General features: G+C 37.0%; 1 protein-coding gene across 1 annotated transcript in view; it reads right to left on the bottom strand.

Moving 5' to 3' along the window:
- gnav1 (guanine nucleotide binding protein (G protein) alpha v1) overlaps positions 1-27,036 on the bottom strand; it is a 35,779-nt gene extending 8,743 nt beyond the window's left edge. The window contains exons 1-5 of the mRNA XM_067396405.1: positions 26,294-27,036; positions 24,938-25,029; positions 17,455-17,547; positions 16,358-16,518; positions 7,406-7,534 (exon numbers count right to left, since the gene is read on the bottom strand). Of these exons, the coding sequence (XP_067252506.1) occupies positions 7,406-7,534; positions 16,358-16,518; positions 17,455-17,547; positions 24,938-25,029; positions 26,294-26,423 (605 nt within the window). The 5' untranslated portion in view covers positions 26,424-27,036. The remainder of the gene's footprint in view (positions 1-7,405; positions 7,535-16,357; positions 16,519-17,454; positions 17,548-24,937; positions 25,030-26,293) is intronic.
- Between the last annotated feature and the right edge of the window lie 135 nt (positions 27,037-27,171).

Here is a 27,171-nt window from a genome sequence, read left to right as displayed (position 1 = left end):
ATCTTGTGTTCATGTATACGGTTATGTTCTCCGAAAAAAGATTTGTTAAAAACGCTATGAAAATCGTTCGCTAATGTTTTTTACTTTATGATAGTTCCACGACATATTTTTTATATTTTATTGAAACCCGCGTTGATTTGACAACATAAATTCAAATCCGGTGGCAGCTAACATATCTTTTTTGCCGCATGCCTGATTAATGTATTGTTTTGTTGTGGTTACGTCCATAAATACGTTTACGTTACATGATATAAACAAAAAGTGCATTCAATTTGCGTGCTTATTCATCAGTATTGTATGTTCTGTATCAACCAGGGACTCCTGAGGAAACACGCAGGCTCGTCTCCTTTGTCTTATGCGAAGAACTGAAGACAAATGCAAAAAATAAAAAATAAATAAAAATAGCTGTCGCCCAAGCAACAGAGATCACTACAGCTATCGATGGCATCTTAAAAGGCCAATTCAATTTTTAGCGCGACCCTTTTTATTAACGAGACCCATAAGCATATACAACTAGCTAAACAAGCCAAAATGAATTATTAAAAACGAAACTGAAGGTAAACCTGCGTTGCTCTCATAGTGGTTAACGTTACCTCTCTCTTTCGGTGAAGTGGAGCAGCTGCTCTTGCTGCTCTTTTAACAGTATTTTATTTTTTATAATGAACAAGCTGCGATGTCACGTTTCCACTGCTTGTGTGTGTGTGTGAGGCGCGGGCGCGATCAAACAGCGGTCTTTGCAGGGGACTTGCCTCATCGTCATGGCAACGGTTCGTGGCCAGGTCAGATTACGTCAGAGTTTGTTGCCGTCTGTTGGAAAACTGTTCACACCGCGCAGACATTCCACGACCCGACAAACGCCGATTAAACATGTTCAGTCGGGTGAAAACCGACTCCGACCAACGCCAACAGGGGTATCACACCGATCCAACAAACTCCAACAGACTAGTGTTGTCGGTGCGGTGTGAATTGGCCTTTAGAAGTGTGTGATAAATCTATGACGTAGGAGCTAGCGACGACTTGTAACTTGACGATGACGTGTAACGGTCTAGTAGTGGTGTCCCATTTCTTAGGGGAATATTTTCAGCCCTACCCCTTGACACTCTGTTTCAAGGGGCAAAGGGAGGGGTAGGCGTAGGGGTAAGGGCAAGGGCAAGGGATATAAAATAGAATAGAGTGCCCCAGGGATGACGCGTTTTTGTAGGCCAACCCGGAAGTTAGCAGCGCACGGGTTCCCTCGACTGAAAGCCTATTCATTTTTCCCATAGACTTTTGGAAAATCGCAGAAAATAAGCTCTGTGTTTAACAAAGGGTTATGACACTTACACGTTTTGTCTATCAAGATAATCTTTACACGTTAACACAACATTTATACATTTTGAAGCCTAAATAAAGTCATCAGATATAAAAGGCTAACAGTAGGCTATAAACGGACTACAGCACACCATGGTCGCGGATCAACGTCGTCACCACCACCAAGCGTCCTCAAACATTATTAAAAAAACAATTTTATTTAAAAACATGCTCGCTGATTATGATCTGCGCTGTGTATGAATACTTATCCACTTTATCATGAGAAATGCTGTCTAAATAGCAATTTTTTAGCAACCGCCGATTTTAAGACACAGTAAAAGTAAAAAAAAAAAAAAAAAAAAAAAAAAAAATCACAAATGGGATATAACTGGTGTGTTTTATGTCATAGATCAAAACGTGAAAGTATTTAGAGGCTTTGTTTACCACAGACCTTATTTCAGGCGATTTAGCAAAAACCCATTCAAAAAACCCATAGACTTTACGGCGTTGGAACCGGAAGTCCTAAAATGCTAACTCGTTACAAAAACGCGTCATCCCTGCGGCACTCTATAGGGATTGGGCCTTAATTTTAATGTATTACGGAAAAAAAAAAATTATATATATATATCTTATATATATATATACATACACACAGAAGTTCATATATACATATATATATATATATACATATATACATATATATATATATATACATATATACATATATACATATATACATATATACATACATATACATATATACATACATATACATATATACATATATACATACATACATATATACATATATATATACATATATACATATATACATATATATATACATATATACATACATATATATATACATATATACATACATATATATATACATATATACATACATATATACATATATACATACATATATACATACATATATACATATATATATACATATATATATACATATACACACACACACACACACACACAGAATTTAACGATCAAAAAATTAAATAAAACCTAGAGTATCTTCCTGATATTTTCTTGGCTGTCACGTCTTTTCCAACAGCACAAAAGTTTAATAATGGCTTTGTTTAATTATGAGATGATCTGATGTGGCCACATAATCACTGCAGACAAGGTGAGAATCATGCCGTGTTAAACACACTGATCAAAACGCAAGTCGTTTCACTCAGCATCATTAGACTGTTAATTACGGCTCAGATGTGAAGGGTGACCCGAAGTGACCCCAGATTTAGATTTCAGCCATAGGGAAGAATTTGGTTTGACGATTTCATTAGACTTGTTTAAAACAAATCATCATCAGATACTGACGAAAACAGTGACACTTCCTGCCCAACACACCCACGACATCATGTTGTTCCTACTTATGTCCAAAATACACATTAAGACAACAGCTGTGCAATAATTATCATTAGAAGAAAACACTTTTTTTAATGATTACAGTTATGATAAGTTAATGTAAGCTGAAATTGGGAATTTGAATATTGAATAAAGCATCAAATTTGCATATGAAATGAACTGCAAAACCATTATTAGAAAAACAAATAATGCAACATTTACATATGGCCATAAGAAACAGTATCTCCATCTTTTTAGATTTACAGAACTTAGTTTCTAAAGAAAAGTAGAAATAAAAAAAAAATGAACAAATAAAGCATAAATGAATGCATAAAAGCATAAATAAACAAAAAAGCATAATGTTTAAATAAAAGCATAAATATAAATGAATAAAAGTATAACTTTGTAAAGTAAAAGTAAATAATTAAAGCATACATAGCTTTTATTTAAAACCTCAAACGTGAGGTGTGAATCCAGTGATATGATAAAGATCTTGAGGTTTCGCCGTGGGACGCGTGTGAAGTGCTGCGATAAGGACGAGCAGTGGAGCATGCTGAAGACTGACAGTAAGTTATTCAGACTGAATTAATTCACCCTAGAAGTCAAGAGGAACTAAACTGGTTTCACATAGCAAACAATTACTCCACATAACATGCGCACTACACTGCTTCAGAGCGTTATAATGAACATGATGGAGTCTCCTTCATCCTAACGTCGATGCGCTAATATTTATGCTCTATACCAAAACTAAACCTAACCTATTTCAGATTGAAAAACAGACATTTTTGCAGACTAAACAGTAAAGATGACTAAATGGATAGGCATCCAACTGGGTATTTCAAACATCGCTACATCCCACAACCATTTTTTAAGTGAAGTCATCTTGTTTTGAGTTTATGATGTTGTAAATGCGCTTTTATTAAAAACTGTCACGAAAGCAATGGGAACTTAGATTTAGAATTATGCAAAGTAATGCAATATAGATGTTATTGCAGAAGCCCTCAACTGAAGCCAATAAATTAGCCAACTCTCAGGGCCCAAGAAGAAGCGAACGAAAAAGTATAGACAAAGACAGTTGCTTTTCACCAAATGCCAAAACACTCATCTTCCTGTGCCATCTCAAACAGTCTGTGGCATCTCATAGCTGTAAATGTCTCCATTAACATTCAAATGACTGGTAAAAGCTGCCAGGCAGAAAATTACTCACATTTCCCATGAAACCTCTCAATCGTTTTATTGGTTGCCCAACGTTTGCGCAAAATTGAACTTGAGAGGACACTTGAAACTTTTTCATTCCGACATTTTGAGTCATTGTTACTATGACTGTGCACAGTTTAACCACATATCCCAACTGTTAACTAAAAATAAAAGCATAAAAAAAATATATTACTTGAAATAAACTGAAAATAAGATTTATTTTAAAGGGCACCTATTATGCCCCTTTTTACAAGTTGTAATATTGGTCTTGGGTGTCCCCAGAATGTATTTGTGAAGTTTCAGCACAAAATACCCCACAGTTAATTTATTATAACCATTTGAAAATGTCATTTTTGGGGCCTGTTTTAAAAAGAGCTGTTTTGGTGTGTACCACCTTAAATGTAAATGAGCTGCATATCCCCGCCCTGCCTTTGGATGAGGGCGTAACTTGCATACATATGGCGATAAACAGTCGGTAATGCAGAATGGCTGAGAGTGAGAGACCCGCTGTTTTGTATGGCATTCAGCCGTACATGTTTGAACCGGAATCAGACCCAGATGATGAAGAGACTCCGGCAGAAGAAACACAATTGAGAACGGAGCAGGACGTCTCTGAATGGTTATTTGATACATTTATGTACTTATAGTGTTTTAATCGCGTCCCCTTTGCAATTATGGATGTGCAACACACACACACACACACTGTGATAACGTTCGCGCAATTTTTTGAAACTATAAACACAAATACTGTGATAACGTTTGCTAAGTACGTTAGATACACACTATACAAACAAGGTTTAAATTATATACACAGACATTCTACGACGACGACAACTTTAGACGCATTTGTTATTGAATTGGCTGACATCGACTGAAATGACTATTTGCTCAAAAAACATTAAATACACTTACTTCTTCTGGAGGTGACGTCGGATCGCGAACAGTAGGCAACGATCCACACTTGAGGATTAACTTTGAAGCAAGACCTGCTTTGAATTGACCCTCGTTCTCAAAACAGTCAGTCAAAAAATGATTTGCGCAAACATAAAAGTATTTTGGAATTTTGAGTGGCGCCTTTCCTTCGTAAATAAAATCCATCCACTGCGTTTTCAGTGGCTCTGATGTCGGAAGTAAGTGAAAACTACTATGTTCATTATTACATCCCACAACAGAACACTTATGTTTCTTAGGAGACATTACCGGCTGTCGTTGAAACAATGGAGGATGGTTGACAGATCACCGACGGCGGGGTCTATGCCAAAACCAGATTGTCAATCAAACCACGTGGGTGGGGCTTAGCGCAATTCTACGTCACAGTGAGAACAATCTTAGAACAGGGCGTTCTGAGACAGTGCTTATGAATTATTGAGATTGTAAAAAAACACTGGGTGGATTTTTCTCATTCTAGGGGGGTTTTGCTCACACACTGCCAACACACATTTATGGTCAAACACCATGTAAAAGTGAATTTTGCATAATAGGTGCCCTTTAAATGCTGTGCATTGTATATAAACAGTAAATTCATTGTTTGAGAGGAAAAATGTCAAATGCTGACAGAAAACGCAACAATTTGAGTTAAGAAGGGTTTAGTTTAGTTATGTACAGTGTGAAACGTCAGTTTATGAATACCCAGGATTAATCGTTAATCCCAAGTAAATTATAAACCGTGTGAAACGTGAAGCAAGATAACCCAAGATTCCATTTAGCCGGGGTTAAGAATGCGCCAGGGTTAACTATTTCAAGTGTGAAAAGGCTTTTAGTTAACTATAGTAACCCTGAATGATACTAATATAACACTGCTTCAAAGACAATTAGCATATCCCTTCAGGAGGTCTGTCGATATTTGAGTTCAGACTCAAGACAAGTGATCATAGCGAGTAACAAGTCTTGCATCCAAATCAAAGTCAAACGTGTGCTCAACGCTGATAATGCCAGTTACGATATTGATGAATGAAGCGATGCTTAATCAGAACGGCATGCAGGGGTGACGTTTCATAAGATAGTGAGATGCAGGACGCCACCCACATTGACACGGTCAATATCCCAAAGCTGGAGAAGGGTCTGTTCAACAGAAACCCCCTCAGTTTTTTTTCTAAGTGAACCTGCTAGTTGTAGCTACTTTTAGACCAGTGGTTCCCAAACTGGGATACACTGAGGTGACAGAGGGGGTACCCAAACAAAATGCTGTGTCGCCGTTCATTTAATTCTACCCCACATTAAAATAATATTAAATCCAAGCATGTATTTCTAACAGACAAAATGCTGTAAATACATGACATCCAATCTAATTACTTCATCTTTTGTGGTCTAAACTGACTGCATCCACACAAGCAGTGTGCATATGATAGGCTGCGTGCAGAGTATATATACACAAATTTCACTATACTGCCGTTCTTGACAATGTACATTTGTAAAAGTGTAACAATAGCAACAAAATAAAAGTTCCAACTAAAGCCACAGCAGAACTGTTGTACATCTCCAAGGAACACAGCTGCGTTTCGTTAGTAAATGAATCTGCAGCTTTGAATGAATCGGGAGAGTCAATGATTCAATGATTCATTCATAAATACAGCCACTTGCTTCCTTAGTGAATGAATGAATGACTCTATTATCGACTCACTCATTAAGACATGTCTTATCACCACCTACTGGTGGTTTTAGTTTAAAAGTATCACTTTTCACATTTTTTACCATCATTACTTATATTATGAAAGGTATTTACAAAGGTAAAATCATTTAAAGGGGACCTATTATACCCATTTTCACAAGATGAAATATAAGTTTATAAGTCCCACAGATCATTTATCATAGATTGTCAAATTTGCCCCTATTTTTGTGTGTCCCTTTGACAGCTCATGCTTCGGTTGCTCAACATCAACAAAGCTGGAGAATCTCACGCAGCCAAAACGAGGATTTTCAGTAATGGTGTTCAGCCTTACATTGTCTGTGCAACCAACGACAGAACAGTTAGCATGCTTTGCTCAAACTTTTGCCATGGGGTTAGAACTGTTACATCGCTTGTGAAAACAAAATGACGGCACCGTGGGTGGAAACGTGCAGATTAAGGGGCGGTAATATTATAATAAGATCCCCTTCCTATTTCACAAGTGGCTTGTTTTTTCCACATTCTTGCAGAGAAAGCAAAACAAAGTTACTGGGTTGTCCTTTTTCACATTTTCTGGGTTGGTAGATGCACCGGAGATCCAATTATAGCACTTAAACATGAAAAAAGTCAGATTTTCACGATGTGTCCCCTTTAAGGCAGAGAATATTGTCCCCTAATGGAAAAGGTGTGACTGCAGCAGTCTAAGTGGAAAAGAGGGGGTACGCTTCAGGAGGTTTGCGACTGTAAAAAGTTTGGAAACCACTGTTTTAGATTAACTTCAACTGAAAACGAAAGAACAAAGGCTATTTGATCTGTCTGATGATTAACAGAACTGAGAGCGGTACCAAGAGTCGTTTACAAAGTCTACAACTACTCGTAAAAATAATTGTGTCGTATTTTGTACCAACAGTTGTGGTAAAAAGGGCAAATAAAGAGACTGATTACCTGAAGACCAGGTGTTTGACTTTGAACTGAGTCTCGATCACTCCTGTGGTTCTCAGTCGGACTCTGAGAACGTCCGTTTCTGTCGGCATGTAGTCGGTGGCGATGATCCTGCCCATGTTCTCAAAAAAACTGGAGACAGAGAGACATATAGATAGAAAAGGTTTTACAAATTGACATTTTACAGCAAAAATTAGTCACAATTTTGACTTCCTGAAACTCCTTTTCCACCAAAATGGAACTAATTCTTGGCCAGAGGTTCTGTTAAAACACTAATAAAACTAATTAGCTAACTAATAAATGGTCAATATTAAAAAAATGTTCCCATATAGTCAAAATTTGTGTTATATTAGTATTATGTATATACTATTACAGTTTTCATACATATTAATTTTAGTTTAGGTTTTAGTAGTGTAGTTTTTTAGTTGTGTATTTAAATCTACTTTTATTTCATTTTTTTTTTTTAGTAATTTTAGTTCTTACTTATTTTAGTTAGTTGCCAAGGCAACCGTTCTAATTTTAAGTTTTTCATATAATATTTTATTATATTTCAGCTTTATTTTAAAGAGCAACAACATTAAGATTTGTTTTAACAATGAAACTGATCTAAATAAATAAAATAAAAAAATCACTAAAATAATATCATATTATCACTAACATTTTAAATAAACAATTAAAAACAATTAACATGAACTGAAATAAAATAAAAATGTATTTTTACTTAGGCTATTTTATTTCAGCTACTTACCAAGGCAACATTTCTCATTTTAGTTTAGATTACATTGGAATACTGAACTAAAACGAAATCAACTAAAACTTAATAAAAACTACATTGACATATTTATAAAAAAAATAAAAATAATAATAAAAAAAGAATCATATTAAAATAAAAATGTTTTATCAATAATGTTTTAAATCATTCAAGTGAATTTAGGCATCACAAAAATATATAACATACAGCATAAAAAATGTATATTAATTTGCAAATTTGCTAAAAATTACATTTAACAGTTATTAAATTATTTCTGTTTTTAAAGATGAACTTTGAGGGTACCGATATGGTAGAGATATATTGTGCATCCCTGCAATCTAGTTTGTTTTGTGTTAGCGTAACCAAACTGAGAAAATTTTACATGGCGGATATTATCCCGCTCCAACCAGTTCCTGGTTTGATACCAGCCGTTTTTAAGGACCAACTCCAGGAACTTGTCAGTAAAAAAAAAAAAAAGGTTTGGGAGTGACGCGTCTCTTCACCTCACCTCCTATAATCGGGTCTCTGTGGGAAAAGCCCTGTCCTTAAGGGCCGTCTTAAATTGTCTAGGTAAGCAGCTTTACCTCTGACTGCGGTTAGCGGCTGCAGTGGCGATAAGGCCGGCCCGGGGGAAAACACGGCGCATGCTAATTACCACCATGAATATAAATACAGCATGATACGGTATAAGCAAACCTGTGGGGGATTTCTGTACGTGGCTGTGCTAAAGAGAGGGATTATCCGGGAGTGTGTGCTACGTAGCAATATACACACCTCATAGGAGGTAAAGCACCCTGGAGAGAGAATTAGACAAACACACACATAAACAGAGTTCTGAAGCAATAACCTCTGACAACTGCCATAGTTTCTGATTAGGAGTGTGTGAGGCATCTTTTCCTGCACTGATAAGACCCTTTTATCATTCTGTTCATACCAACAGAAGAAAGACCAGGTTGCGCTATATGCTAGTACGTCAGAGCTTGATTTCACACTGTTGCATGCTAAAAAGTATGTGTTGTTTTCACACTGTTGCTGCAAGGGATGCTATGCCATCATTAGCATAAACTGTTGTCTTCCAAGGTCTTGCTGCATCCGAAATCAAACTATATTCAAACTATATAGATTGAAAAAAAAAAAAAAGTACGCCAAAAGAGCATGTCCGAATACGTAGTATTCGAAAAACAGTAGGCGAAAAGTCCCCGAATGTCCACTGGACAATTTACTGTCCCGTGAGGCCACAAGAAGGGATTTATGAATGGAAGTGAAGTGATACAACTGATCCTGGTAGGTCACGTGACAGTAACAACATGTCGGATGTAGTATGTCCGAATTTCATTTATACTATCTATATTTACAATATATAAAAGAATACTTTTTAACAGTCGAAAAGTAAATTCAAATTCAAATGCAGTATCTACTCTGTATATGAACACAAATCGCTAAGCACTTAGAACTACTTTAAAGTGTGATAGCTCATAGCTAACAAGAGTGCCTAACTACTTTTTCAAAACAGAACTGCTTGAATGAGAAGTAGCTTATAGCTAGCAATCTAACACTAATGTCATGCTAGAGCACTGATTTGAAAATAATGTGAAAGTTAAAGTTAGCTAAAGTATTACTCTTTTAAGCCCAAAGTATACTATGGGCATCTGCGTTATATTTGACGTAATTTTCAGTGTGTATACCACAGCGCATGTGACCTGAGCTCTCGAAAACATAGTCCACTCGATATAGCGCGCAAGTGCTGAACGCGTCTTTTCGTATTTATGGCCAAAGTAGTATACTTTGAAAGGTCTGCAAGCTCAGCTGTGATTGAGACAAGCGAAACGCGGAAAATGAATTATACCAGGGCCTTTATAGCTACCTACTGACTATGTTCATGTTTTTGACTAAATACAGGTGCATGTCAAATTAGAATATCATGAAAAAGTTATTTTTTCCCCCCTGTAATTTAATTCAAAAAGTAAAACTTAAATAGATTCTACATGTATTAGACAAAGTAAAATATTTCATTTTGATGATTACAGCTTGCTGCTCATCAAAATAAAATAAAAATCTGTATCTCAAATTATTAGAGTATTTAATTTCAAGTTCAATTAAATGACCGTTCTCAGGGTATAAATACTGGGTTTAGGTCAGTAATCCCAACAGCAGTCATGGGGAAGTCTGCTGACTTGACAGTTGTCCAGAAGACGATCATCAAGACCCTTTACAACAAGGGTAAGCCATAGAGGGTCACTGCTGAAAGAGCTGGCTGTTCGCAGAGTGCTGTGCCAAAGCATATTTATGGAAAGTTGACTGGAAGGAAAAAGTGTGGTAGGAAAAGGTGTACAAGTGAAAGGAATGACCGCAGGCTTGAGAAGATTGTCAGGTGAAGCTGATTTAAGAACTTAGGAGAGCTTCAAAAGGAGTGGACTGAAGCTGGAGTCAGTGCATCAAGAGCCACCACACACAGATGTCTTCAGGAAATGGGCTACAACTGTCACATTCCACGTATCAAGACACTTCTGAACCAAAGACAATGTCTGAAGCATCTTACCTGGGCTAAGGAGAAAAAGAACTAGACTGTTGCTCAGTGGTCCAAAGTCCTCTTTTCAGATGAAAGTAAATTTTTGCATTTCTTTTGGAACTCAAGGTCCCAGAGTCTGGAGGAAGAGTGGAGAAGCACAGAAACCATGTTTGAATGATGATTTGTCAGTGATGATTTGGACTGCCATGTCATCTGATGGTGTTGGTCCACTGTGTTTTTTGAAGTCCACAGTCAACGCAGCCGTATACCAGGAAATTTTAGAGCACTTCATGCTTCCTTCTGCTGACAAGCTATATGGAGATGCTGATTTCATTTTCCAGCAGGATTTGGCACCTGCCCCCACTGCCAAAGTACCAAAAGCTGGTTCAATGACCACGATGTTACTGAGCTTGATTGGCCGGCAAACTCATAAACTGAACCCCATAGAAAATCTATGGGGTATTGTCAAGAGGAAGACCCAATTTACCAGACACAGTTTACTTAATACACGAGTTCCACAATTTGAGTTGAATTACTGAAATAAATGAACTTTTCCATGACATTCTAATTTATTGAGATGCACCTCTATAGCTTAAGTTCAATATTTTTTGTTAGTGGCTTATTGGGTGGCTACCTTTTCAAAAGAGTACTAGCTTAAATGACAAGTAGCTTATAGCTAGCAAGCTCAGGTTTGAAGAGAATCTTGCTGAGAAAGTTAAAGTTAGCTAAACTATCACTCTTTTTATATCTAGCTCTTGACTATGTTCTTGTTTTCAACTAAATTTAACTTAAGTTACCTACTTTTTTGTATCTTTTAAAATAGTTAACTATTTTTACAAAAGATAACTAGCTTGACCAATGTTTAACTTTCTCAGCAAGACACTCTTGTTGCTCCATGATAACAGTAGCAGTGTCGCAGAAACTACTTTAGCTTGTAGCTTTCAAGTTTCACTCATCATGTATGACATGGTTTTGCTAGATAGATGAATAACACATGGTGTAACAGCAGATATTTGAAGGAAACTCTTTTGCACACGAGTACTGAAATGTACGCACAGGACTCTAACTTTCGCAGCTCTAAAGCAAGAGGTGTTAGCATCAAGATAACATTTGTCATTCGATTTTCATCTAATATTTTTATTTCATTTCAGCTTTATTTACAACAAAAATGCTTTATAATAGTTACAACAACACCGTTGAGCACATTTCTTTCTGCCACAGTAAACTTATAATGCACATTATATGCATTAAACACAACTGTGTACTTGCGCAGTGTGTGTTTCTGGTTTTAGCGACAGCAAAACAGACACACAACACAACACTCCATCCTCAGTGCCAATGCGATTCCTTGGCATTCCAGCTGAGTCTGATCTTGTAAACCCCCTGGGCGGCACAACACGCTCCAAGGCAGCGATGAACACACAACTCCGGACACCTCAGGCCTGAACATAGACTGTAAGCACATAAGTGCGAGGTGTGTTTCTTTAGGCACGTCTGGGTGCGTATGACAGACATGTCCTTACGTGCATCAGGATGCAACTTCCACTCGCTGCTGGCCTTCAATTCCCAGCGGGACGCAAAGGCCCTGTCGCTGTGAATCTGTCTATCTCTCTGATGCTCCTTAGGGAAAGGCAGGAGCTAACTTTGCCAGCTATAGACTCCAGAAATAGTGTTTTCTATAAAGACCCAGTACAATAAAAACAAGCTAAAACTAGCATTTGATGTTTGTTTTTTTTTAGCTGGTCCAAGCTGACCTTTAAGATCATTAGCTGGTCTAATCTGAAGGGAATCAATTTGTAGGTAGCCAATCTCACTGTATTCTTTTGTTGTAAGGAAAAGAGCAGCGTGAAGATCACTTGAAATGTCTTCTTTAGGGTAATTTCTATATGATCTATTCCTTTTCCAGACTGGTCCAGCCTGGTTTCCCCTACGCAGTGTGACATTTTATTTTTTTTAAACATCTGAAAACCTCTTCTGACATTTTGTAAGATATACTTTAACCTTTGGAATGATTTGACCTTCGCAAACTTTACCAGCTATAAACTCCAGAAATAGTGTTTTCTTTATAGCCCCTGCACAATTAAAACCAGCTTCCAATGGTTTTTAGCTGGTCCAAGCTGATCATTAAGGTCATTAACGTGTCTAATCTAAAGGCAATTGATTTGTAGGTAGCCGAATCTCACTGTATTCTTTTGTTGTATGGAAAAGTGCAGCATTAACATCATTTGAAATGTCTTTATGTCCTACAGAATAAAAAAAGGGTCATTTTTAGATGATTTATTCCTTTTCAAAGCCTGGTTTCTCATAGGCAGTGTGACATTTTAAAGCATTTTTAGCAAAACCTCTTCTGGTGTTTTATATACTTTAACTTTCAGATTGATTTGACACCACTTTGACCTCTCACCAAAAATCTCTCTGAAGTAACTCATCTCCTCACTATTTCTGATCTATTTTTTCACACAATTGAATTTCGTGAAACGATGCTGGCTGGGGTTTTAGGGCCGAGGTTTTTGTGAAGAATTTAGAATAGCGAGTGAGAGCAAATGAGAACGGATGAAAGGCAGAAATGAAAAGAGTTTTCGCAAGATGGATGCAAGATATGAACAGGTGAGGAGCTTCGACCTGGCCTCGAAGACGATGGAAATGCCCTCTGATAAATCTGACCTTTAACAAGAGAATATGTGTGTCTCTCTGTGTGTGTGAGGATGGGTGATGGAGCCCTGCAGGTGTGACATGACAGCTTGGGAGGAAAGATTTTTAAACCTGGAGAGCGAGAGCTACAGTACGACACAGAAGAACAGTATTTTAGTGAATATCTGTGCAGAAAACTGAGCTACGCTACATTTAATTCACTGAAATGTTGATGCTTATTCTAAAATTATGTTAAATTTGAATACTTTTTAAAGTAATTCGTCATTGTGTTATGTGTGTGTGTGTGTGTCCATTTTAAACACTCTGCAAACCACAACTCAAATACATAAGTGCCGTAACTGTCATGGTGATAGTAATGTAGTTGCTCCCGGTGACAAGCGTGTTATTGACTCCGTATTATTAACTGAAGCGTCTGAAGGTGCCCCTTGGCCCCATGGGCCAACAGGGGGCATCAGTACCTGTCAGTCAATTTTTCTCTCACACACATACACACACTCTAACACTACTACTAATAGAACTACTACTAATAATAAAATGAATAATAAAATGAAATGAATAACTTAATATAATTATTACTTTAAATTCACTTTTTGGAATCACTTTTCCTAAACCACGGATAAGTACATACTTATGTGCACATGTGTGGGAATTCAGCAGAATTCAGTAGAGGCTTGTGTGGGTTTTGATGTCAAACACATTCGGTATGGGTAACTTCAACAACATACCACAACCACAACCATCTTTTTCTCATTCTTCCCAATGTTCTCTAGGTGTCCTGCGTGCTAATCAAAGAGACAAGCTATCATGTCAAACCTCCATTGTGTGACATCCCAGAAAGCATTGCAGGTTATATATACATCAACTGGCAAAAGCTGTTGACTTTGAGCTTTGACTGTTTTCTAATTGCCGTTCATGAGCTACACACACACACACACCTCGCTGCTGCGTTTGAGGTTCATTCGCTGTGGCATACAACACACGTCTGCGACATGGGTGACCCTCTCTGTTTCATTTAAATAATCAGCCTCCTGGTGTTTTAGTTTGCTGTCACACACACATACGTAATTACACAATTCACTGTATTGTGATCCCACTAATCAGCCATTATTCACAGTGGGAGTGTCGGATCGAGGCACAGATCAGCGGCCATTACGGCTCAAGAGTGGCAGTCGCACATCAGTTCCAATACACCCCCATGAAGCCTACGGAAACTGTATCAGGGAGCACTGGGAAACCTGTGCAAAAGTGCTAGGAAATCAATAAATCACTGAATAATGATTGAACTTTCAGGATTAAGTCTTCAGGAGATAAAAGCTTGTCAATAAGTGACCATGAATGACGTAATCTGTGCTCACGATCTTTAACGCATTCAGAAAAATAATATAAGACAATTTCAACGAATCGTTTTACATAAAAGGTCTGTAAATTTCCTCACCGCACATGGAATGTTTACCGAAAAAGAGAAAGATTTAGGGGTCAGCACCCGTGTCAAATGACCAATTAGATTAGAATAAAACATTCATGACTTTTTACGGATTATGATTGGCCTATTTGAGCATGGTTAAATGTATTCAAATGAGATGCTAAGCGTTTAGGAGGACCCATTCCGGTCTCATGGTCTGTAACCTCTTTGCTCAAGGCCTCATCAAAAGCTTAATGCGTTATTGTGTTAGCTTAACTAGCTAGTCCAGAGAGCTTTCTTAACCACCAAAACACTGAAGGCTAAAAAATGAAATCACTGAAAAATCACAATAGGGTACCTCAGGGATGATATGTTTTGTAGGCCAACCCGGAAGTTAGCAGCGCACGGGTTCCCTCGATCGAAAGCCAATGCATTTTTCCCATAGACTTTTTGAATTTGCAGAAAATAAGCTCTGTGTTTAACAAAGGGTTATGACACTCACACGTTTTGTCTATCAAGATAATCTTTACAAGTTAACACAACATTTATAGATTTTGAAGCCTAAATAAATTGGTCAGATATAAAAGGCTAACAGCAGGCTATAAACGGACTACAGCACACCATGGTCGCGGATCAACGTCGTCACCACCAAGCGTCCTCAAACTTTATTAAAAAAACAATTTTATTTAAAAACATGCTCACTGATTGAGAAATGCTGTCCAAATGTCCTGTTTGTTATGATGACATCTAAAGTCCCCGCCAAAGGAAGCAGTCCCTTTTAGCAACCGCCGTTTTTAAGACACAATAAAGGTTTAAAAAGTCACAAGTGGGATATAACTGGTGTGTTTTATGTCATAGATCAAAACATGAAAATATTTAGAGGCTTTGTTAACCACAGACCATAATTCAGGTGATTTAACAAAAACCTGTTCAAAAACCCCATAGACTTTAGGGCGATGGAACCGGATGTCTTAAAATGCTAGCTCGCTTCCAGGTTTTGCCCACAAAAACACGTAATCTCTGAGGTAGTCTATGGAGGCTACCTGAAAAAAAAAAACAACAACAAAAAAACGGAGCAAACAACGGAGGTTAAGGCCATGTGTCCACCAAAGCATGTTTAGCCAGCTAGAACGCCAAGGACTCTTTTGAAAACACCTAGTTGTGGGCGACTGACAGCACTTCGACGGCGCAGTGTTTTTCTCACTTGAGTATTTAGTTCAGTTGGTATTTGTCCTGCCCCTCCTCCACTGTGATTGGACGGCTGAGTAAAAAGTGTTTTACTCAGAGTTGAAAATTTTCAAAATTTTGAAAACGTATATAAAATTAATTTTCTTTGACCATTTTTAGTATCGAATCTTGCGCAACATCACAAAGTTATAGACCTTATGCGGCCATCTTTAGAATTATGTCTTTGAGCGCAGTGCTGAAAAGGGGCGGGGCTACATAAGGTCTATAAATCACAGCCAAACATCAGGCACTTGAACGACAAGCCTCTAAGAATATATTCTAGGATATCTAGTCTAATATTAGATTATCCTAATATCAACTCATAGTAAAAAACAAGCTGAGCAATTGCACACCATCGCTAATGCCTAATTAGCGATGGTAGCTAGTTAACCTAATTAAAGAAGTATTACTCACTATAGTGCCGAGTCATTGAGTTCATACTCGTATCCACGCACTGCTGCCGACCGCACCCCCTGGTCCGCCCACAAACAGCAGAGGGCGTGGCCTATGAAGGGGAACAGCATCTGGTCTTCGTCAAAACAACGGCCACACGAGAGAACGGAGTGAGCATGGACCTGGGGAAATATCAAACATGGATAAATACATCATTTGTATGTCTGGGGAAGAATTTTTCAAGATCTTTTCTCAATTTTAAGAACTTAAAATGTTATTTAGCACAAACCGTCAAAGCTTAGCATGTTGTTAGCTGAAAACTAGCCACCTAGTGGCTCAATTAGTCAGATTTTGAATGACTAGTCAACCCTTTGTGATCTATACCTAGTTAGGGGTTGGCTAAGTAAGGAAATTTAAAGTTAAGGATTGGAACAAGGGTTTATAAGCATAAACTATAACATTTAAACAACTAGAACAAAGGTCTGCTTGCGTGACCCAACACATACGCACATCTCTAGCACTGTTACTAAAGAACAATTGGCCTGATTTGTCTAATTACAATACAGTGCTTATCACATGACCTGATGAAGCCCACCCTACACCACAGTCATATTTAATAATCAAAGCAGACGACCCTCATTGGGTGCATCTGGAACAAGATAATGACTGTTTGAGACACACGTCTGGAACACACCAGAGCCGAGGGAGGATTCTAATAACACACCACTGAATGACTGACAGGTTGGTTGGTTTGGACTGTATATTTGCACTCGCATCCCTAGTTCTGAAAAGATGCTGACACCTAGTGGACCCTGTAAGTACTGCAAACAATAAAACAGAAACAATGTTTCTTTACCGTGGACACAAAGTCTGAATACCAGTTACATTGGGGCACTGACATCTTTGCTAACTTTGGGTCACTAGATGCATGTTTAGACTTGTATATAGATGTCGGTACATAATTAAGACATAATTTATTATTATTATTTTTGATAATAAATGATTAATTATATAATTACAAAAAAAAATTCTCATATTTAAATTACATTATATAAATGAATTACAAAAATACACATACATATTGATCAACAGTAGAATGGAAAGAGACGAGCGCAGACCTTGTTCTTGCTGTTGGCGAGGTTGATTCGAAGGACACCCATTCCATGGAGGACAAACTTCATAGAGGTCAGGAGGTTATCCAACACTGCAGGCTGGAACAGTAGATATATGAAAAGAGATGATTTATATAAGAACAAAACAAGATATTTATATTCTATCCATTCTTACTAGTTTTGAGTTCTTTCTCTAGTGATCGGCAGGTGTCCGGTGTCTTTGTCCCTTCAAATGCAAATAACTTCCAAAAATGAAAGCATTACCCAAGAACTCTTTTTAATTGATCTGTGACAGAAACAAGTCGCTTTGTGTGTGCATCTAACCAAACACATCCACTTCCTGTCACTGGGACATTTCCTGAATTAATTTCTGCTTTATTAATTTCTGTCTTTGTCTTCACGTCCACCTGAGTGACAGGAAGTGGCTTCACCAGGGCGCCATTATAGCTGACAGACACTGCTGCGTGATGATCTAACGCTCGGCTGCAACTCAATGCAATAAGTGCAGGTATAAATTATGAAATGTCGATCATTTCTTTTTGGTGAGAAGAATTGACAGAGATGGGAATGATGTACAGTTTTAGCCATAATTTATTTCTAATACTCACAAAATTACACATTAACTATTTTACATACATAATGCAACATTTATATAAATATTAAATGTATTACTGCATGTACAAATGTGTAAATAAATACCAACGCAACTTAAATATTAAAACGTAAATATTATATAATGATACATTTTGAACACACACACACACACAATATATATACATATTACATACATACATATTACATATGTTCTTTATTAATATGAAAAATTGTGCACAGTAAGACCAGAAGTGTCTTTTAAGAAGGGAAATATGGTAAATGACACTATAAAACCCTAAAATCAGTACACGTGTGCGGCACTCAAGCCTTCCTCTTTTCACACTTTCAGCTGCCCATCCAGTCCTGTTGAGCTCAAATGCTTCCCCTTTTACCGCCCCCAACTCTCTGGCCAAAGCAAACGCATTCCTGCCTTTTATTGAACAGCTTTTGTTTGCTGGACCGTAGATCAGAGGCGCAGAGCATTCCAGGGAAGAGCGAATGCCGAAAAGCCTTTCTGTGTTCATGAAGGGGGCGCGGGCCCAACGTTCTGTGGTTTGGATATGATGCACTTTTATTGATTTCCTGTTGTTGCAAACACACACAAAGTGCACTAGAGCAACACAGGAGGTAAAGTTCAAGAGTGAATCACACACTTGAGAACTATGAAACTATTCTTGTGGAAAGGGATAAGTGCAAAGCATCTAACCAGAGGTGTATATATATAATGATTTTTATACTGTAAAAACTGTATATTCTATCCGTTAACCCTAACCCTACCCCTAAACCTACCATCACGTAAAAGTTTTCACATTTTTACATTTTCAAATAACATCACATAAGATGATATATTCCCCTCATGGGGACCTCAAAATTTTGTCCCCATAATGTAGGGAATACCTGAACCGCGCATATATTTTATTTATATATATATATATCTGTGATGGTTTCTGTGATGGTATATATATATATATATATATATATATATATATATATATAAAAAATATTGTAAAAATGTGAAAACTTCCGTGATGGTAGGTTTAGGGTTAGGGTTAACGGAGAGAATATACAGTTTTTACAGTATAAAAATCATTATACATGTACGGAAGAGGATTAGGGCCAAGCAATAATACAAAAATAAAACCATCTCGAGATTAAAGTTGTTAAATTTAGAGAAAAAAATGACAAGAAAAAAAGTCGTTAAATTTAGAGAAAAAAAAAATCATAATTTAACGACTTCTCATAATTTAACGAATTTGTTCTCAACATTTTATCTCAACTTTTTTCTCGGAATTTAAAAACTTTAATCTCAAGATGGTTTTATTTTTTTATTATTGCTTGGTCCTAATCCTCTTCCGTATATATGTGGTTTAACAATTTTAGGATGTTTTTTTTTTAAGCTTAAAAGTCTCTTGTCACAATATACTTTTACTATGGAAAAAAAGCAGTTTATATAATCTTGAAAAGATCTTTTTTGTGTGTGTGTTCCTTGAAGCTTGGTGACTGATGAGCAAATGACTATAGAATGTTAATTTTTTGTTAATCTACTGGAATTCTAGAACCCACTATTTATTTTAAAGAATATACAGACCTTTTGAGTTCTAGAACTTTTAAGCAACATAGAACAACAAATCTCTAAATCTCTGGCCATGTAAAATCCTGAAGTTAGAACTTCCTAAAATTCCAGGCATGAGCAGCTTAACAGAATCTTGAGAAAAAAAACAACACATTCTACAATAACTACATTTGTGTCAAGCCCAAATTCAAAACCACCGGCAACGGCACTCCAAAGTCTCCCATTACTCCTTGATGTCACGTTTGGAACATGAGAACTTGCCACTTCATCAAAGAAACAGAGTCAGAGGGAGGTGAAGGAAATGAAAGCATGAAACCCAGCTGCGAGTTCTGTGAAGTCTTGCCATAAAACGGGTCACCAGAGATAAAACACGTAATGTAACACTAATAGCTCTATTGTGTGTATATGTGTGAACATCTGATATACATGTAATCTTTATTAATGTTTGACAATATACACTACTGTTCAAAAGTTTGGGGTCAGTAAGTAATTAATACTTTTATTTAGCAAGGATGCATCTAAAGTGACAGTAAAGACATTAACATTATTTCAAAACTTTACAAATCAAAGAATCCTGAAAAAAAAAGTATCAGTTTCCACACTTTTTATATGTAAGAAATGTTTCTTGAGCAGCAAATCAGCATTAGAATGATTTCTGAAGGATCATGTGACACTGAACACTGGAGTATTGATGCTGAAAATTCAGCTTTACATCACAGGAATAAATTACATTTTAAAATACATTTACATAGAAAACAGTTACTGCAAATGGTAATAATATTTAACTGTTTTTACTATATTTTTGTTATAAATAAATGCAACCTTGGTGAGCAGAAGAGACTTCTTTTAAAAAATCCTACCAATCCATAATAGGATATTCAACACAAAAAGAGGTTAAGACGTAATTTTGGTTGATTGAAAAGTAGACGTTTTATTTTTTTTTACTAGGCAGTAATGCTCCTTTTTCAAATCAATCATTATTTTCTATTATTATTGTAACATGTATTATTTTAAAATGAATTTACTCCATTTACTATTGGCTTTTGGTTAATATGAAAATAAGGTAAGGAACAAGTAAATACTTTCATCATGTCGACTTTAAGGAGGAGTAGCTGCTTTGGAGAAGGAGATCAATTAGAAATGGAGAGACAGGTGTAGAGTGAGAAATAAAAATAAGGAAACAGGAAAGACGACTTGACTTTCTATGGGTTGGGGAGACTGCAGTGTGGTTCAAGACCACAGTGACAGTTTAATATATAGGAGTTGAAGAAAGAAAAGATTAAGAAAAAGACATTCAGGTCAGGACAAGTCCCAGTTTTTACCTGTAACACGTCACATTTTCCCTTTCATTTATGAATCACACACACCACAGGTCACCACACCCTTCCCTAACCTCTCTCTGACAGTCAACAGTCCGCCCTTGCGCGACACTATGTCCAAGTCAACCAAGGCCAGTCTGATTACAGACTGTGTCTGCAAGCTTGTGTACAATGTGAAACTAGCCATAATTACGGGTCTGTACAAACGTATGCATGTGTGAGCAAAAGCGTGACCCTTTATGAAACAGTCCAACAAAAACTGGTGAAGCAGGAAATGGACTTTTGAACATTACACAGAACCCTGTGACTGGCCACATACATTTTAAGAGAAAAACACAGGCATGGGAGAGGTCAGCATAAAAAAAAAAATACAGATGGCTTTTAAAAATGAAGACTTTCATTTGGTCTACATCAAACAACAATGGTTATGTTATTCAATCCAGTTCTTCAGTTAACCAAAAGACTGGCAGATTGGCTTTTAAAAATGAAGATTTTCATTTGGTCTACATCAAACTTTGCTGGGACAAACACAGAGCCTTGAGGTATCCCGAACTTAAGACGTGACTCAAAAAGTCAGCTCGTCTGTGTTTAATGCAAAATTAGGCTATTGTATGACATCCTTTAGCTTAGGGCAATGTTTATTTTATCTGTAGAACAATAGGAGAAGTCAGCCTAATGCTATTATGGGTCCTAACTGTTTTATTCTTCCCTTTCTGCAAACAGATGTAAACTGCTGTTGGGTTCAATCATTAATTAATTAGAGTGCTGCAAAGTACAAACATTGTTCCTGCAGTCAGATTTATACCACAGTGACTGACTGCAAACTATGCAGTGACATGGCTAACTTAACATTAATCAAATCTAGAGATTGCTGTTGGGTCACATACTTTACACTTGATGTCATTTAGTGTCCAATTACAGAACTAATCAATGTTACAGGAAATAACTAGCAATTTTACCAAATTTATATGGGATAAAGTTAGTAAAACCCTTCTATTTCACATACAAACAAAGTAAAATGTTTGATAAATTATCTGCTACATTACCACCTCACAATAAGTAGACAGTTTTCAATCTCCGAACTTCAATTTTTCAACAAAAAGCCCTAAAGGAGTGATTTCAGTTTAGAATGCACATGAAACTCAATCCACATCATGTCAACAGCTAAAGTGTCATTATATGAAACAAGTTCCTTTTACATTTTGGAAAGCTTTTCAAGTACATTTCTAAAGACTGTCTTTAAGTGTTAATAACTAGTGGAAATTAAAATTCGCATACAGACACAAAATAATTTTCCAATGTTTTTATAAAGGCCCAAGTTGCATGACACAATATTGCGTCATTCTACCCACATTCCAACACTTTTTGTTTTGTTTAAAGATAATGGAAGTCCTGCTGGTGAAAGATAGCACGGACGATGATTCAATAACAAAAAGGGCGTGTGTGTTGGGGTGAGTGTTTATTCAAAGGGTTTGCTCATGGTTTTCCATTGTTTGATGGTCAACGTTGTCATATCAGCTAACAAAGGCCAATAAAACCGCATCACACAACAACAATCTGCCACTAACAAAACATACTTTTTTCTTCCAGGCAACTACTATTGTATTCACTAGAGTTTGTTAGTATGCTAATACATTCTGAAATTCATCCCCCTGCCACTAAAAAAAAACAACAAAACAAAACAAAAGGTGGTTACTTGATGACTAGTCAAATAGTTAACCATCCTGACCAATCCCTTTGCGTTTGGCTGGAAATAATGCGTGGTTATTGGGGTTTTGAAGTATTCCCTGAGGTGCTTCAAAACACCATTTGCACATTCTCAGCACATCAATCTATTTCAAGCTCACAGAAAAGTGTCAGTAACACAAACAGACCCTGAGGGAAGGTTTAATGAAGAGAACATGGTACACATAGTCTCTGTTTAGCTCACATGGGGATCTGCACCTGGCACTACAGACAGTTCGTTGATCAGCTGATTTATAAAACAACTGGAGAAAGATCTGACTAGAAACATGTGCGCTAATGCTCCGTTAGCTTGATAAGCATCTGCGCACAAATATTGGATGGACAAATTCCCGAATTCCAAAGGATCAAAGCTGCTTTTATTAACTGCGAAGGAATGAAATACTGAGGGAATTTATTAGTAAGGTAGCATTTTCTCAAAGACGTTCTAAAAGAAAAAAAATGTTAAAGGGTTAGTTCACCCAAAAATGAAAATAATGTAATTTATTACTCACCCTCATGTCGTTCTACATCCGTAAGACCTTCATTCATCTTCGGAACACAAATTAAGATATTTTTGATTAAAAGCAATGATATTTCCTCTCTCAAGGTCCATAAAGGTACTAAAATCAGTTCATGTGAGTTTAGTGGTTCTACCTTAATATTATAAAGTGACGAGAATATTTTTTGTGCACCAAAAAAAACAAAATAGGGTTTTTTTTAACAATATCTAGTGATGGCCGATTTCAAAACACTGCTTCATGAAGCTTCAGAGCTTTACGAATCAAATCAGTGGTTCGGAGCGCCAAAGTCACGTGATTTCAGCAGTTTGGCAGTTTGATACGGGATCTGAATCACCGATTCGACTCAAAAGATTCACAACGCTCCGAAGCAGTGTTTTGAAATCACAATCACTAGATATTGTTAAAAAGTCCTAATTTTGTTTGTTTTTTGCGCACAAAAAATATTCTTGGTCGCTTTATAATATTAAGATAGAACTACTGAACTCACATGAACTGATTTAAATATGTTTTTAGTACCTTTATGGATCTTGAGAGAGGAAGTACCATTGCTGGCTATGCAGGCCTCACGGAGCCATCGGATTTCATCAAAATATCTTAATTTGTGTTTCGAAGATTAATGAAGGTCTTACGGGTGTGGATCGACATGAGGGTGAGTAATAAATGACATTATTTTTTCATCATTTTTGGGTGAACAAACCCTTTAAGTGTTTTCTGTGCATTCAACAGCCAGTGTGCACTTCCTCTAAAGTCAACAAACCTCTTTAACCTGTCACTCACAAGATAAAGGATGTCATACAATAGCCTAATTTTGTAGTAAATGCAGACGAGACATGTTTAAGTAACATTTTGAGTACCTCAAGGCTCTGTATTCGGCCCAGCAAAGTTTGACATATATGAAATAAAGGCTTTATTTTAGAATAAAGCCATACAATTTCCTTTTGTAACCTAGCACTAATGTTTTTTTGACATAATTTCCATTACATTTTAGGCAAAGAATAACAATATAGTTATATATACAGTTATATAAAATTACTGCCAACCCCTAGCCTAGGGTCTTTTGGAAAACTGAAGAACTAGATTGAATAACAACTATTGTTGTTCCCAAAGATGATGTTTTGCCCCAAAGTGACAGTCAAAAACTGTGGTTTTAGCAATACCATGGCCGATAAGAATGTTGAGACCACATCTGTCTGTGATTTACGTCGAATGAGCCAATCAGTGTCCGCTCTTTTCCCATGGCATACGTAGACCGCAGGTCAGTCTAAAGGAGCCAGTGTGTAGCTTCACATTGTTGCCATGGTAACACTTGTGAGTGACAGGTCAAAAAAGGTGAGCGATGAGATGGTTGACTTTAAAGGACCATCTGTCAAACAGATGAAACGGAAAGAAATATGTGGATAAAGAAAATGTGCACGGAAGTTGACAATTTAAGGATTTTAACTTCACAAACGTTTTTTTGTGTGTCATGTTTCCATGCATTTCCTTCCCCCTTCCTTTTTCTCTTCCTAACAGAACAAAAACAAAACATGCTGAGGCAAGATCCAGTCTTCCGTTCAACTGAGGTCTTGTTTCACAGTTGAACCAACGACCCCTTAAACTTTTAATATTCCCCAAACACACACACACACAGGCGCTTGATTTCCCAGATGGCGGAGGAAATACAAAGCAAACTGACAAATTATAGTAAGTACAGAACAACTATTGAACAATAACCCTCATACACCGTTGGTGTAAAAACAAAACACAAAACTTCTTACCTTAAAACTTAAAAGTTCTTGTTTGGTGAATCCATGACTGTGGATAATCTTCATCTGTTTGACCAGAGTACTTTTCCCACTTTCTGCAGCACCTACATCCAAAAAAAGTACCCAAAGAAACATTACATGAACATTCCATGATTAAGTGTCTTGTTCAAAGTTACAACCATGACAGTTCATGAATCAACCCTTTTGAAGTTAAGTTTAGTTTGAGCCTACAGCCTTTTTAGATGAGCCCAGATTTGAGGTTTAAACATCTATTCAGTTACAGTACCTGACCAGATATAGGGTTTGAACCTACAATCTGTCGATTTAAACTCGGATCTGGGCTTTGAACATATAACCTTACAGATTTCAACCCAGAAATGTTCAATTTAAAGCACAAATCCAAGTAACATTTTGAGTTCAGAGTACCACAAGGCTCTGTATACTTGGGTAAAGTTGGTTTTATATTCGCACATTCGGACATCCGTATTCAATAGCCTTGTTAATCACACTACATTGGACATTCAGTGGACATTCACAAGTAAATATGCCTTTAAAACAATACTTGCCTATTTTGATCGACTGTTAAAAAATGTTGTAAGTTCACAATCGTTGGTTGTCAATATCATGTCGCTGCTTAAAATTCACAAACATTAATTTATTGCACATTTATTGGAAAGTCTGAATTTATCAGAAGTCCGAATGTGCGAATATAAAACCAACTTTACCGAAGTGCTCTGTATTCAGCCCAACAAAGTTTGACATAGATGAAATAGTCTTTATTTTTGCAAGCTGAGCTGTAATATCTATTTATAGGCATTAAATATCATTTTGTAACCTAGTACTAATGTTTTCTTACATAACTTCCATTGAATTTTAGTCAAAGAATATCAATATAGTCAGTGATACAAAATTACTGACATTCATACTGCCAACCCCTAGCCTAGGGTCTTTTGGATAACTGAAGAACTAGATTGAATAACACAACTATTGTTGTTCCCAAAGATGATGTTTTGCCCCAACCCGCAAATGTTCATTTTAAAGCACAGATCCGAGCTTCAATCACTAGTATCTGAGGTTTGAACCTCCCATCTTTCAGATATCAGACCATATGTCTGGTTTGAACCAACAAATGTTTAACTGATCTAACATTTCAACCAACAATCTTTTAGTTCCAACCATTTTTTTTTAAGCTTGAACCCATAAATTTGCAATTACCAACCAAGACCTGGAGTTCAAACCCACAGTTTAGTAAACTAGAATACCCAAAATTCTAACGTTCAAGCAGGCCTGTGTAAACATCAAAATCCGTGTTTTTTTAACTAAAAACAAAGGGCAGATGAACAAACATCAGAATGAGAGCTGTCGTACCCAGCATGAGGATCTTCACCACGTTCATCTCTCTCTTGGCGTACTCGTACAGATCTCGGTCTATCTGCGAGCTGTGGATCTTCGCCTTCTTTCCCTCCTCTGTCACCTCTGAGCCCAGACACAGACCCATATCCAGAGCTCATGTCTTTCCCACAGAGCTAAAGATCCAGCTGAAATCCCATGACCACGGATGGAACCGAAGAGGAACGTTTAAAGTCGCGTAAAAACATACCGGCGAGATCCCGCGCGCTCTTATCCAAAGTCCCGGTTAACGCGTAAAATGACACCAAAGTTGCCGTCAATTGCGCGTGTTTTGGAGGAATCTAACTCCAAATCTGTTTTACAAAGAGAAACTGGAACAGACACGATCGGACAGGAAGAAAGAGGAAAAAAAGTTTCAAATTCGCCTGTTCCCGGTTAGTTTCTTCAGACTGAGCGCTCGTGCGGGATCATTGTGAGAGTTCAACACTGTCAGACGCCGCGCAAACACTCCTAATCCACAACACTACACTACCTGCTCATTACGGGTAAGATAAATGGGATATGTCGCCTACAGAGCGTCTCTTTTTGATTTCTGGGGGGTGTCCGTGTTCTTTAGGAAGGAAGTGACGTGATGTTTGTGGAACTTTGTCACCTGAGATGGGTTTTGTCCAAGGCAAGCGCTGTGCGAAAGAGCTGCAGTCCCTGAAATTACATATCAAATTAAAGTAATAAATTTATGCATCATTAATAAAACTCTATCAAATAAAATAAAGTAAAAAAAAGGAAATTATTTGAAAACATTAAAATTAACAAATAAAAAAAAAAAGTATAAACAATAAAATACAATATTCCATTTTAAATAAAATGTAAGGGTTAATTACATAAAATATAGTTTA

The sequence above is a fragment of the Chanodichthys erythropterus genome, chromosome 10, assembly GCF_024489055.1.
Source record: "Chanodichthys erythropterus isolate Z2021 chromosome 10, ASM2448905v1, whole genome shotgun sequence".
Classification (NCBI taxonomy): domain Eukaryota; kingdom Metazoa; phylum Chordata; class Actinopteri; order Cypriniformes; family Xenocyprididae; genus Chanodichthys; species Chanodichthys erythropterus.
This window is presented reverse-complemented; position numbering and strand designations above follow the sequence as displayed.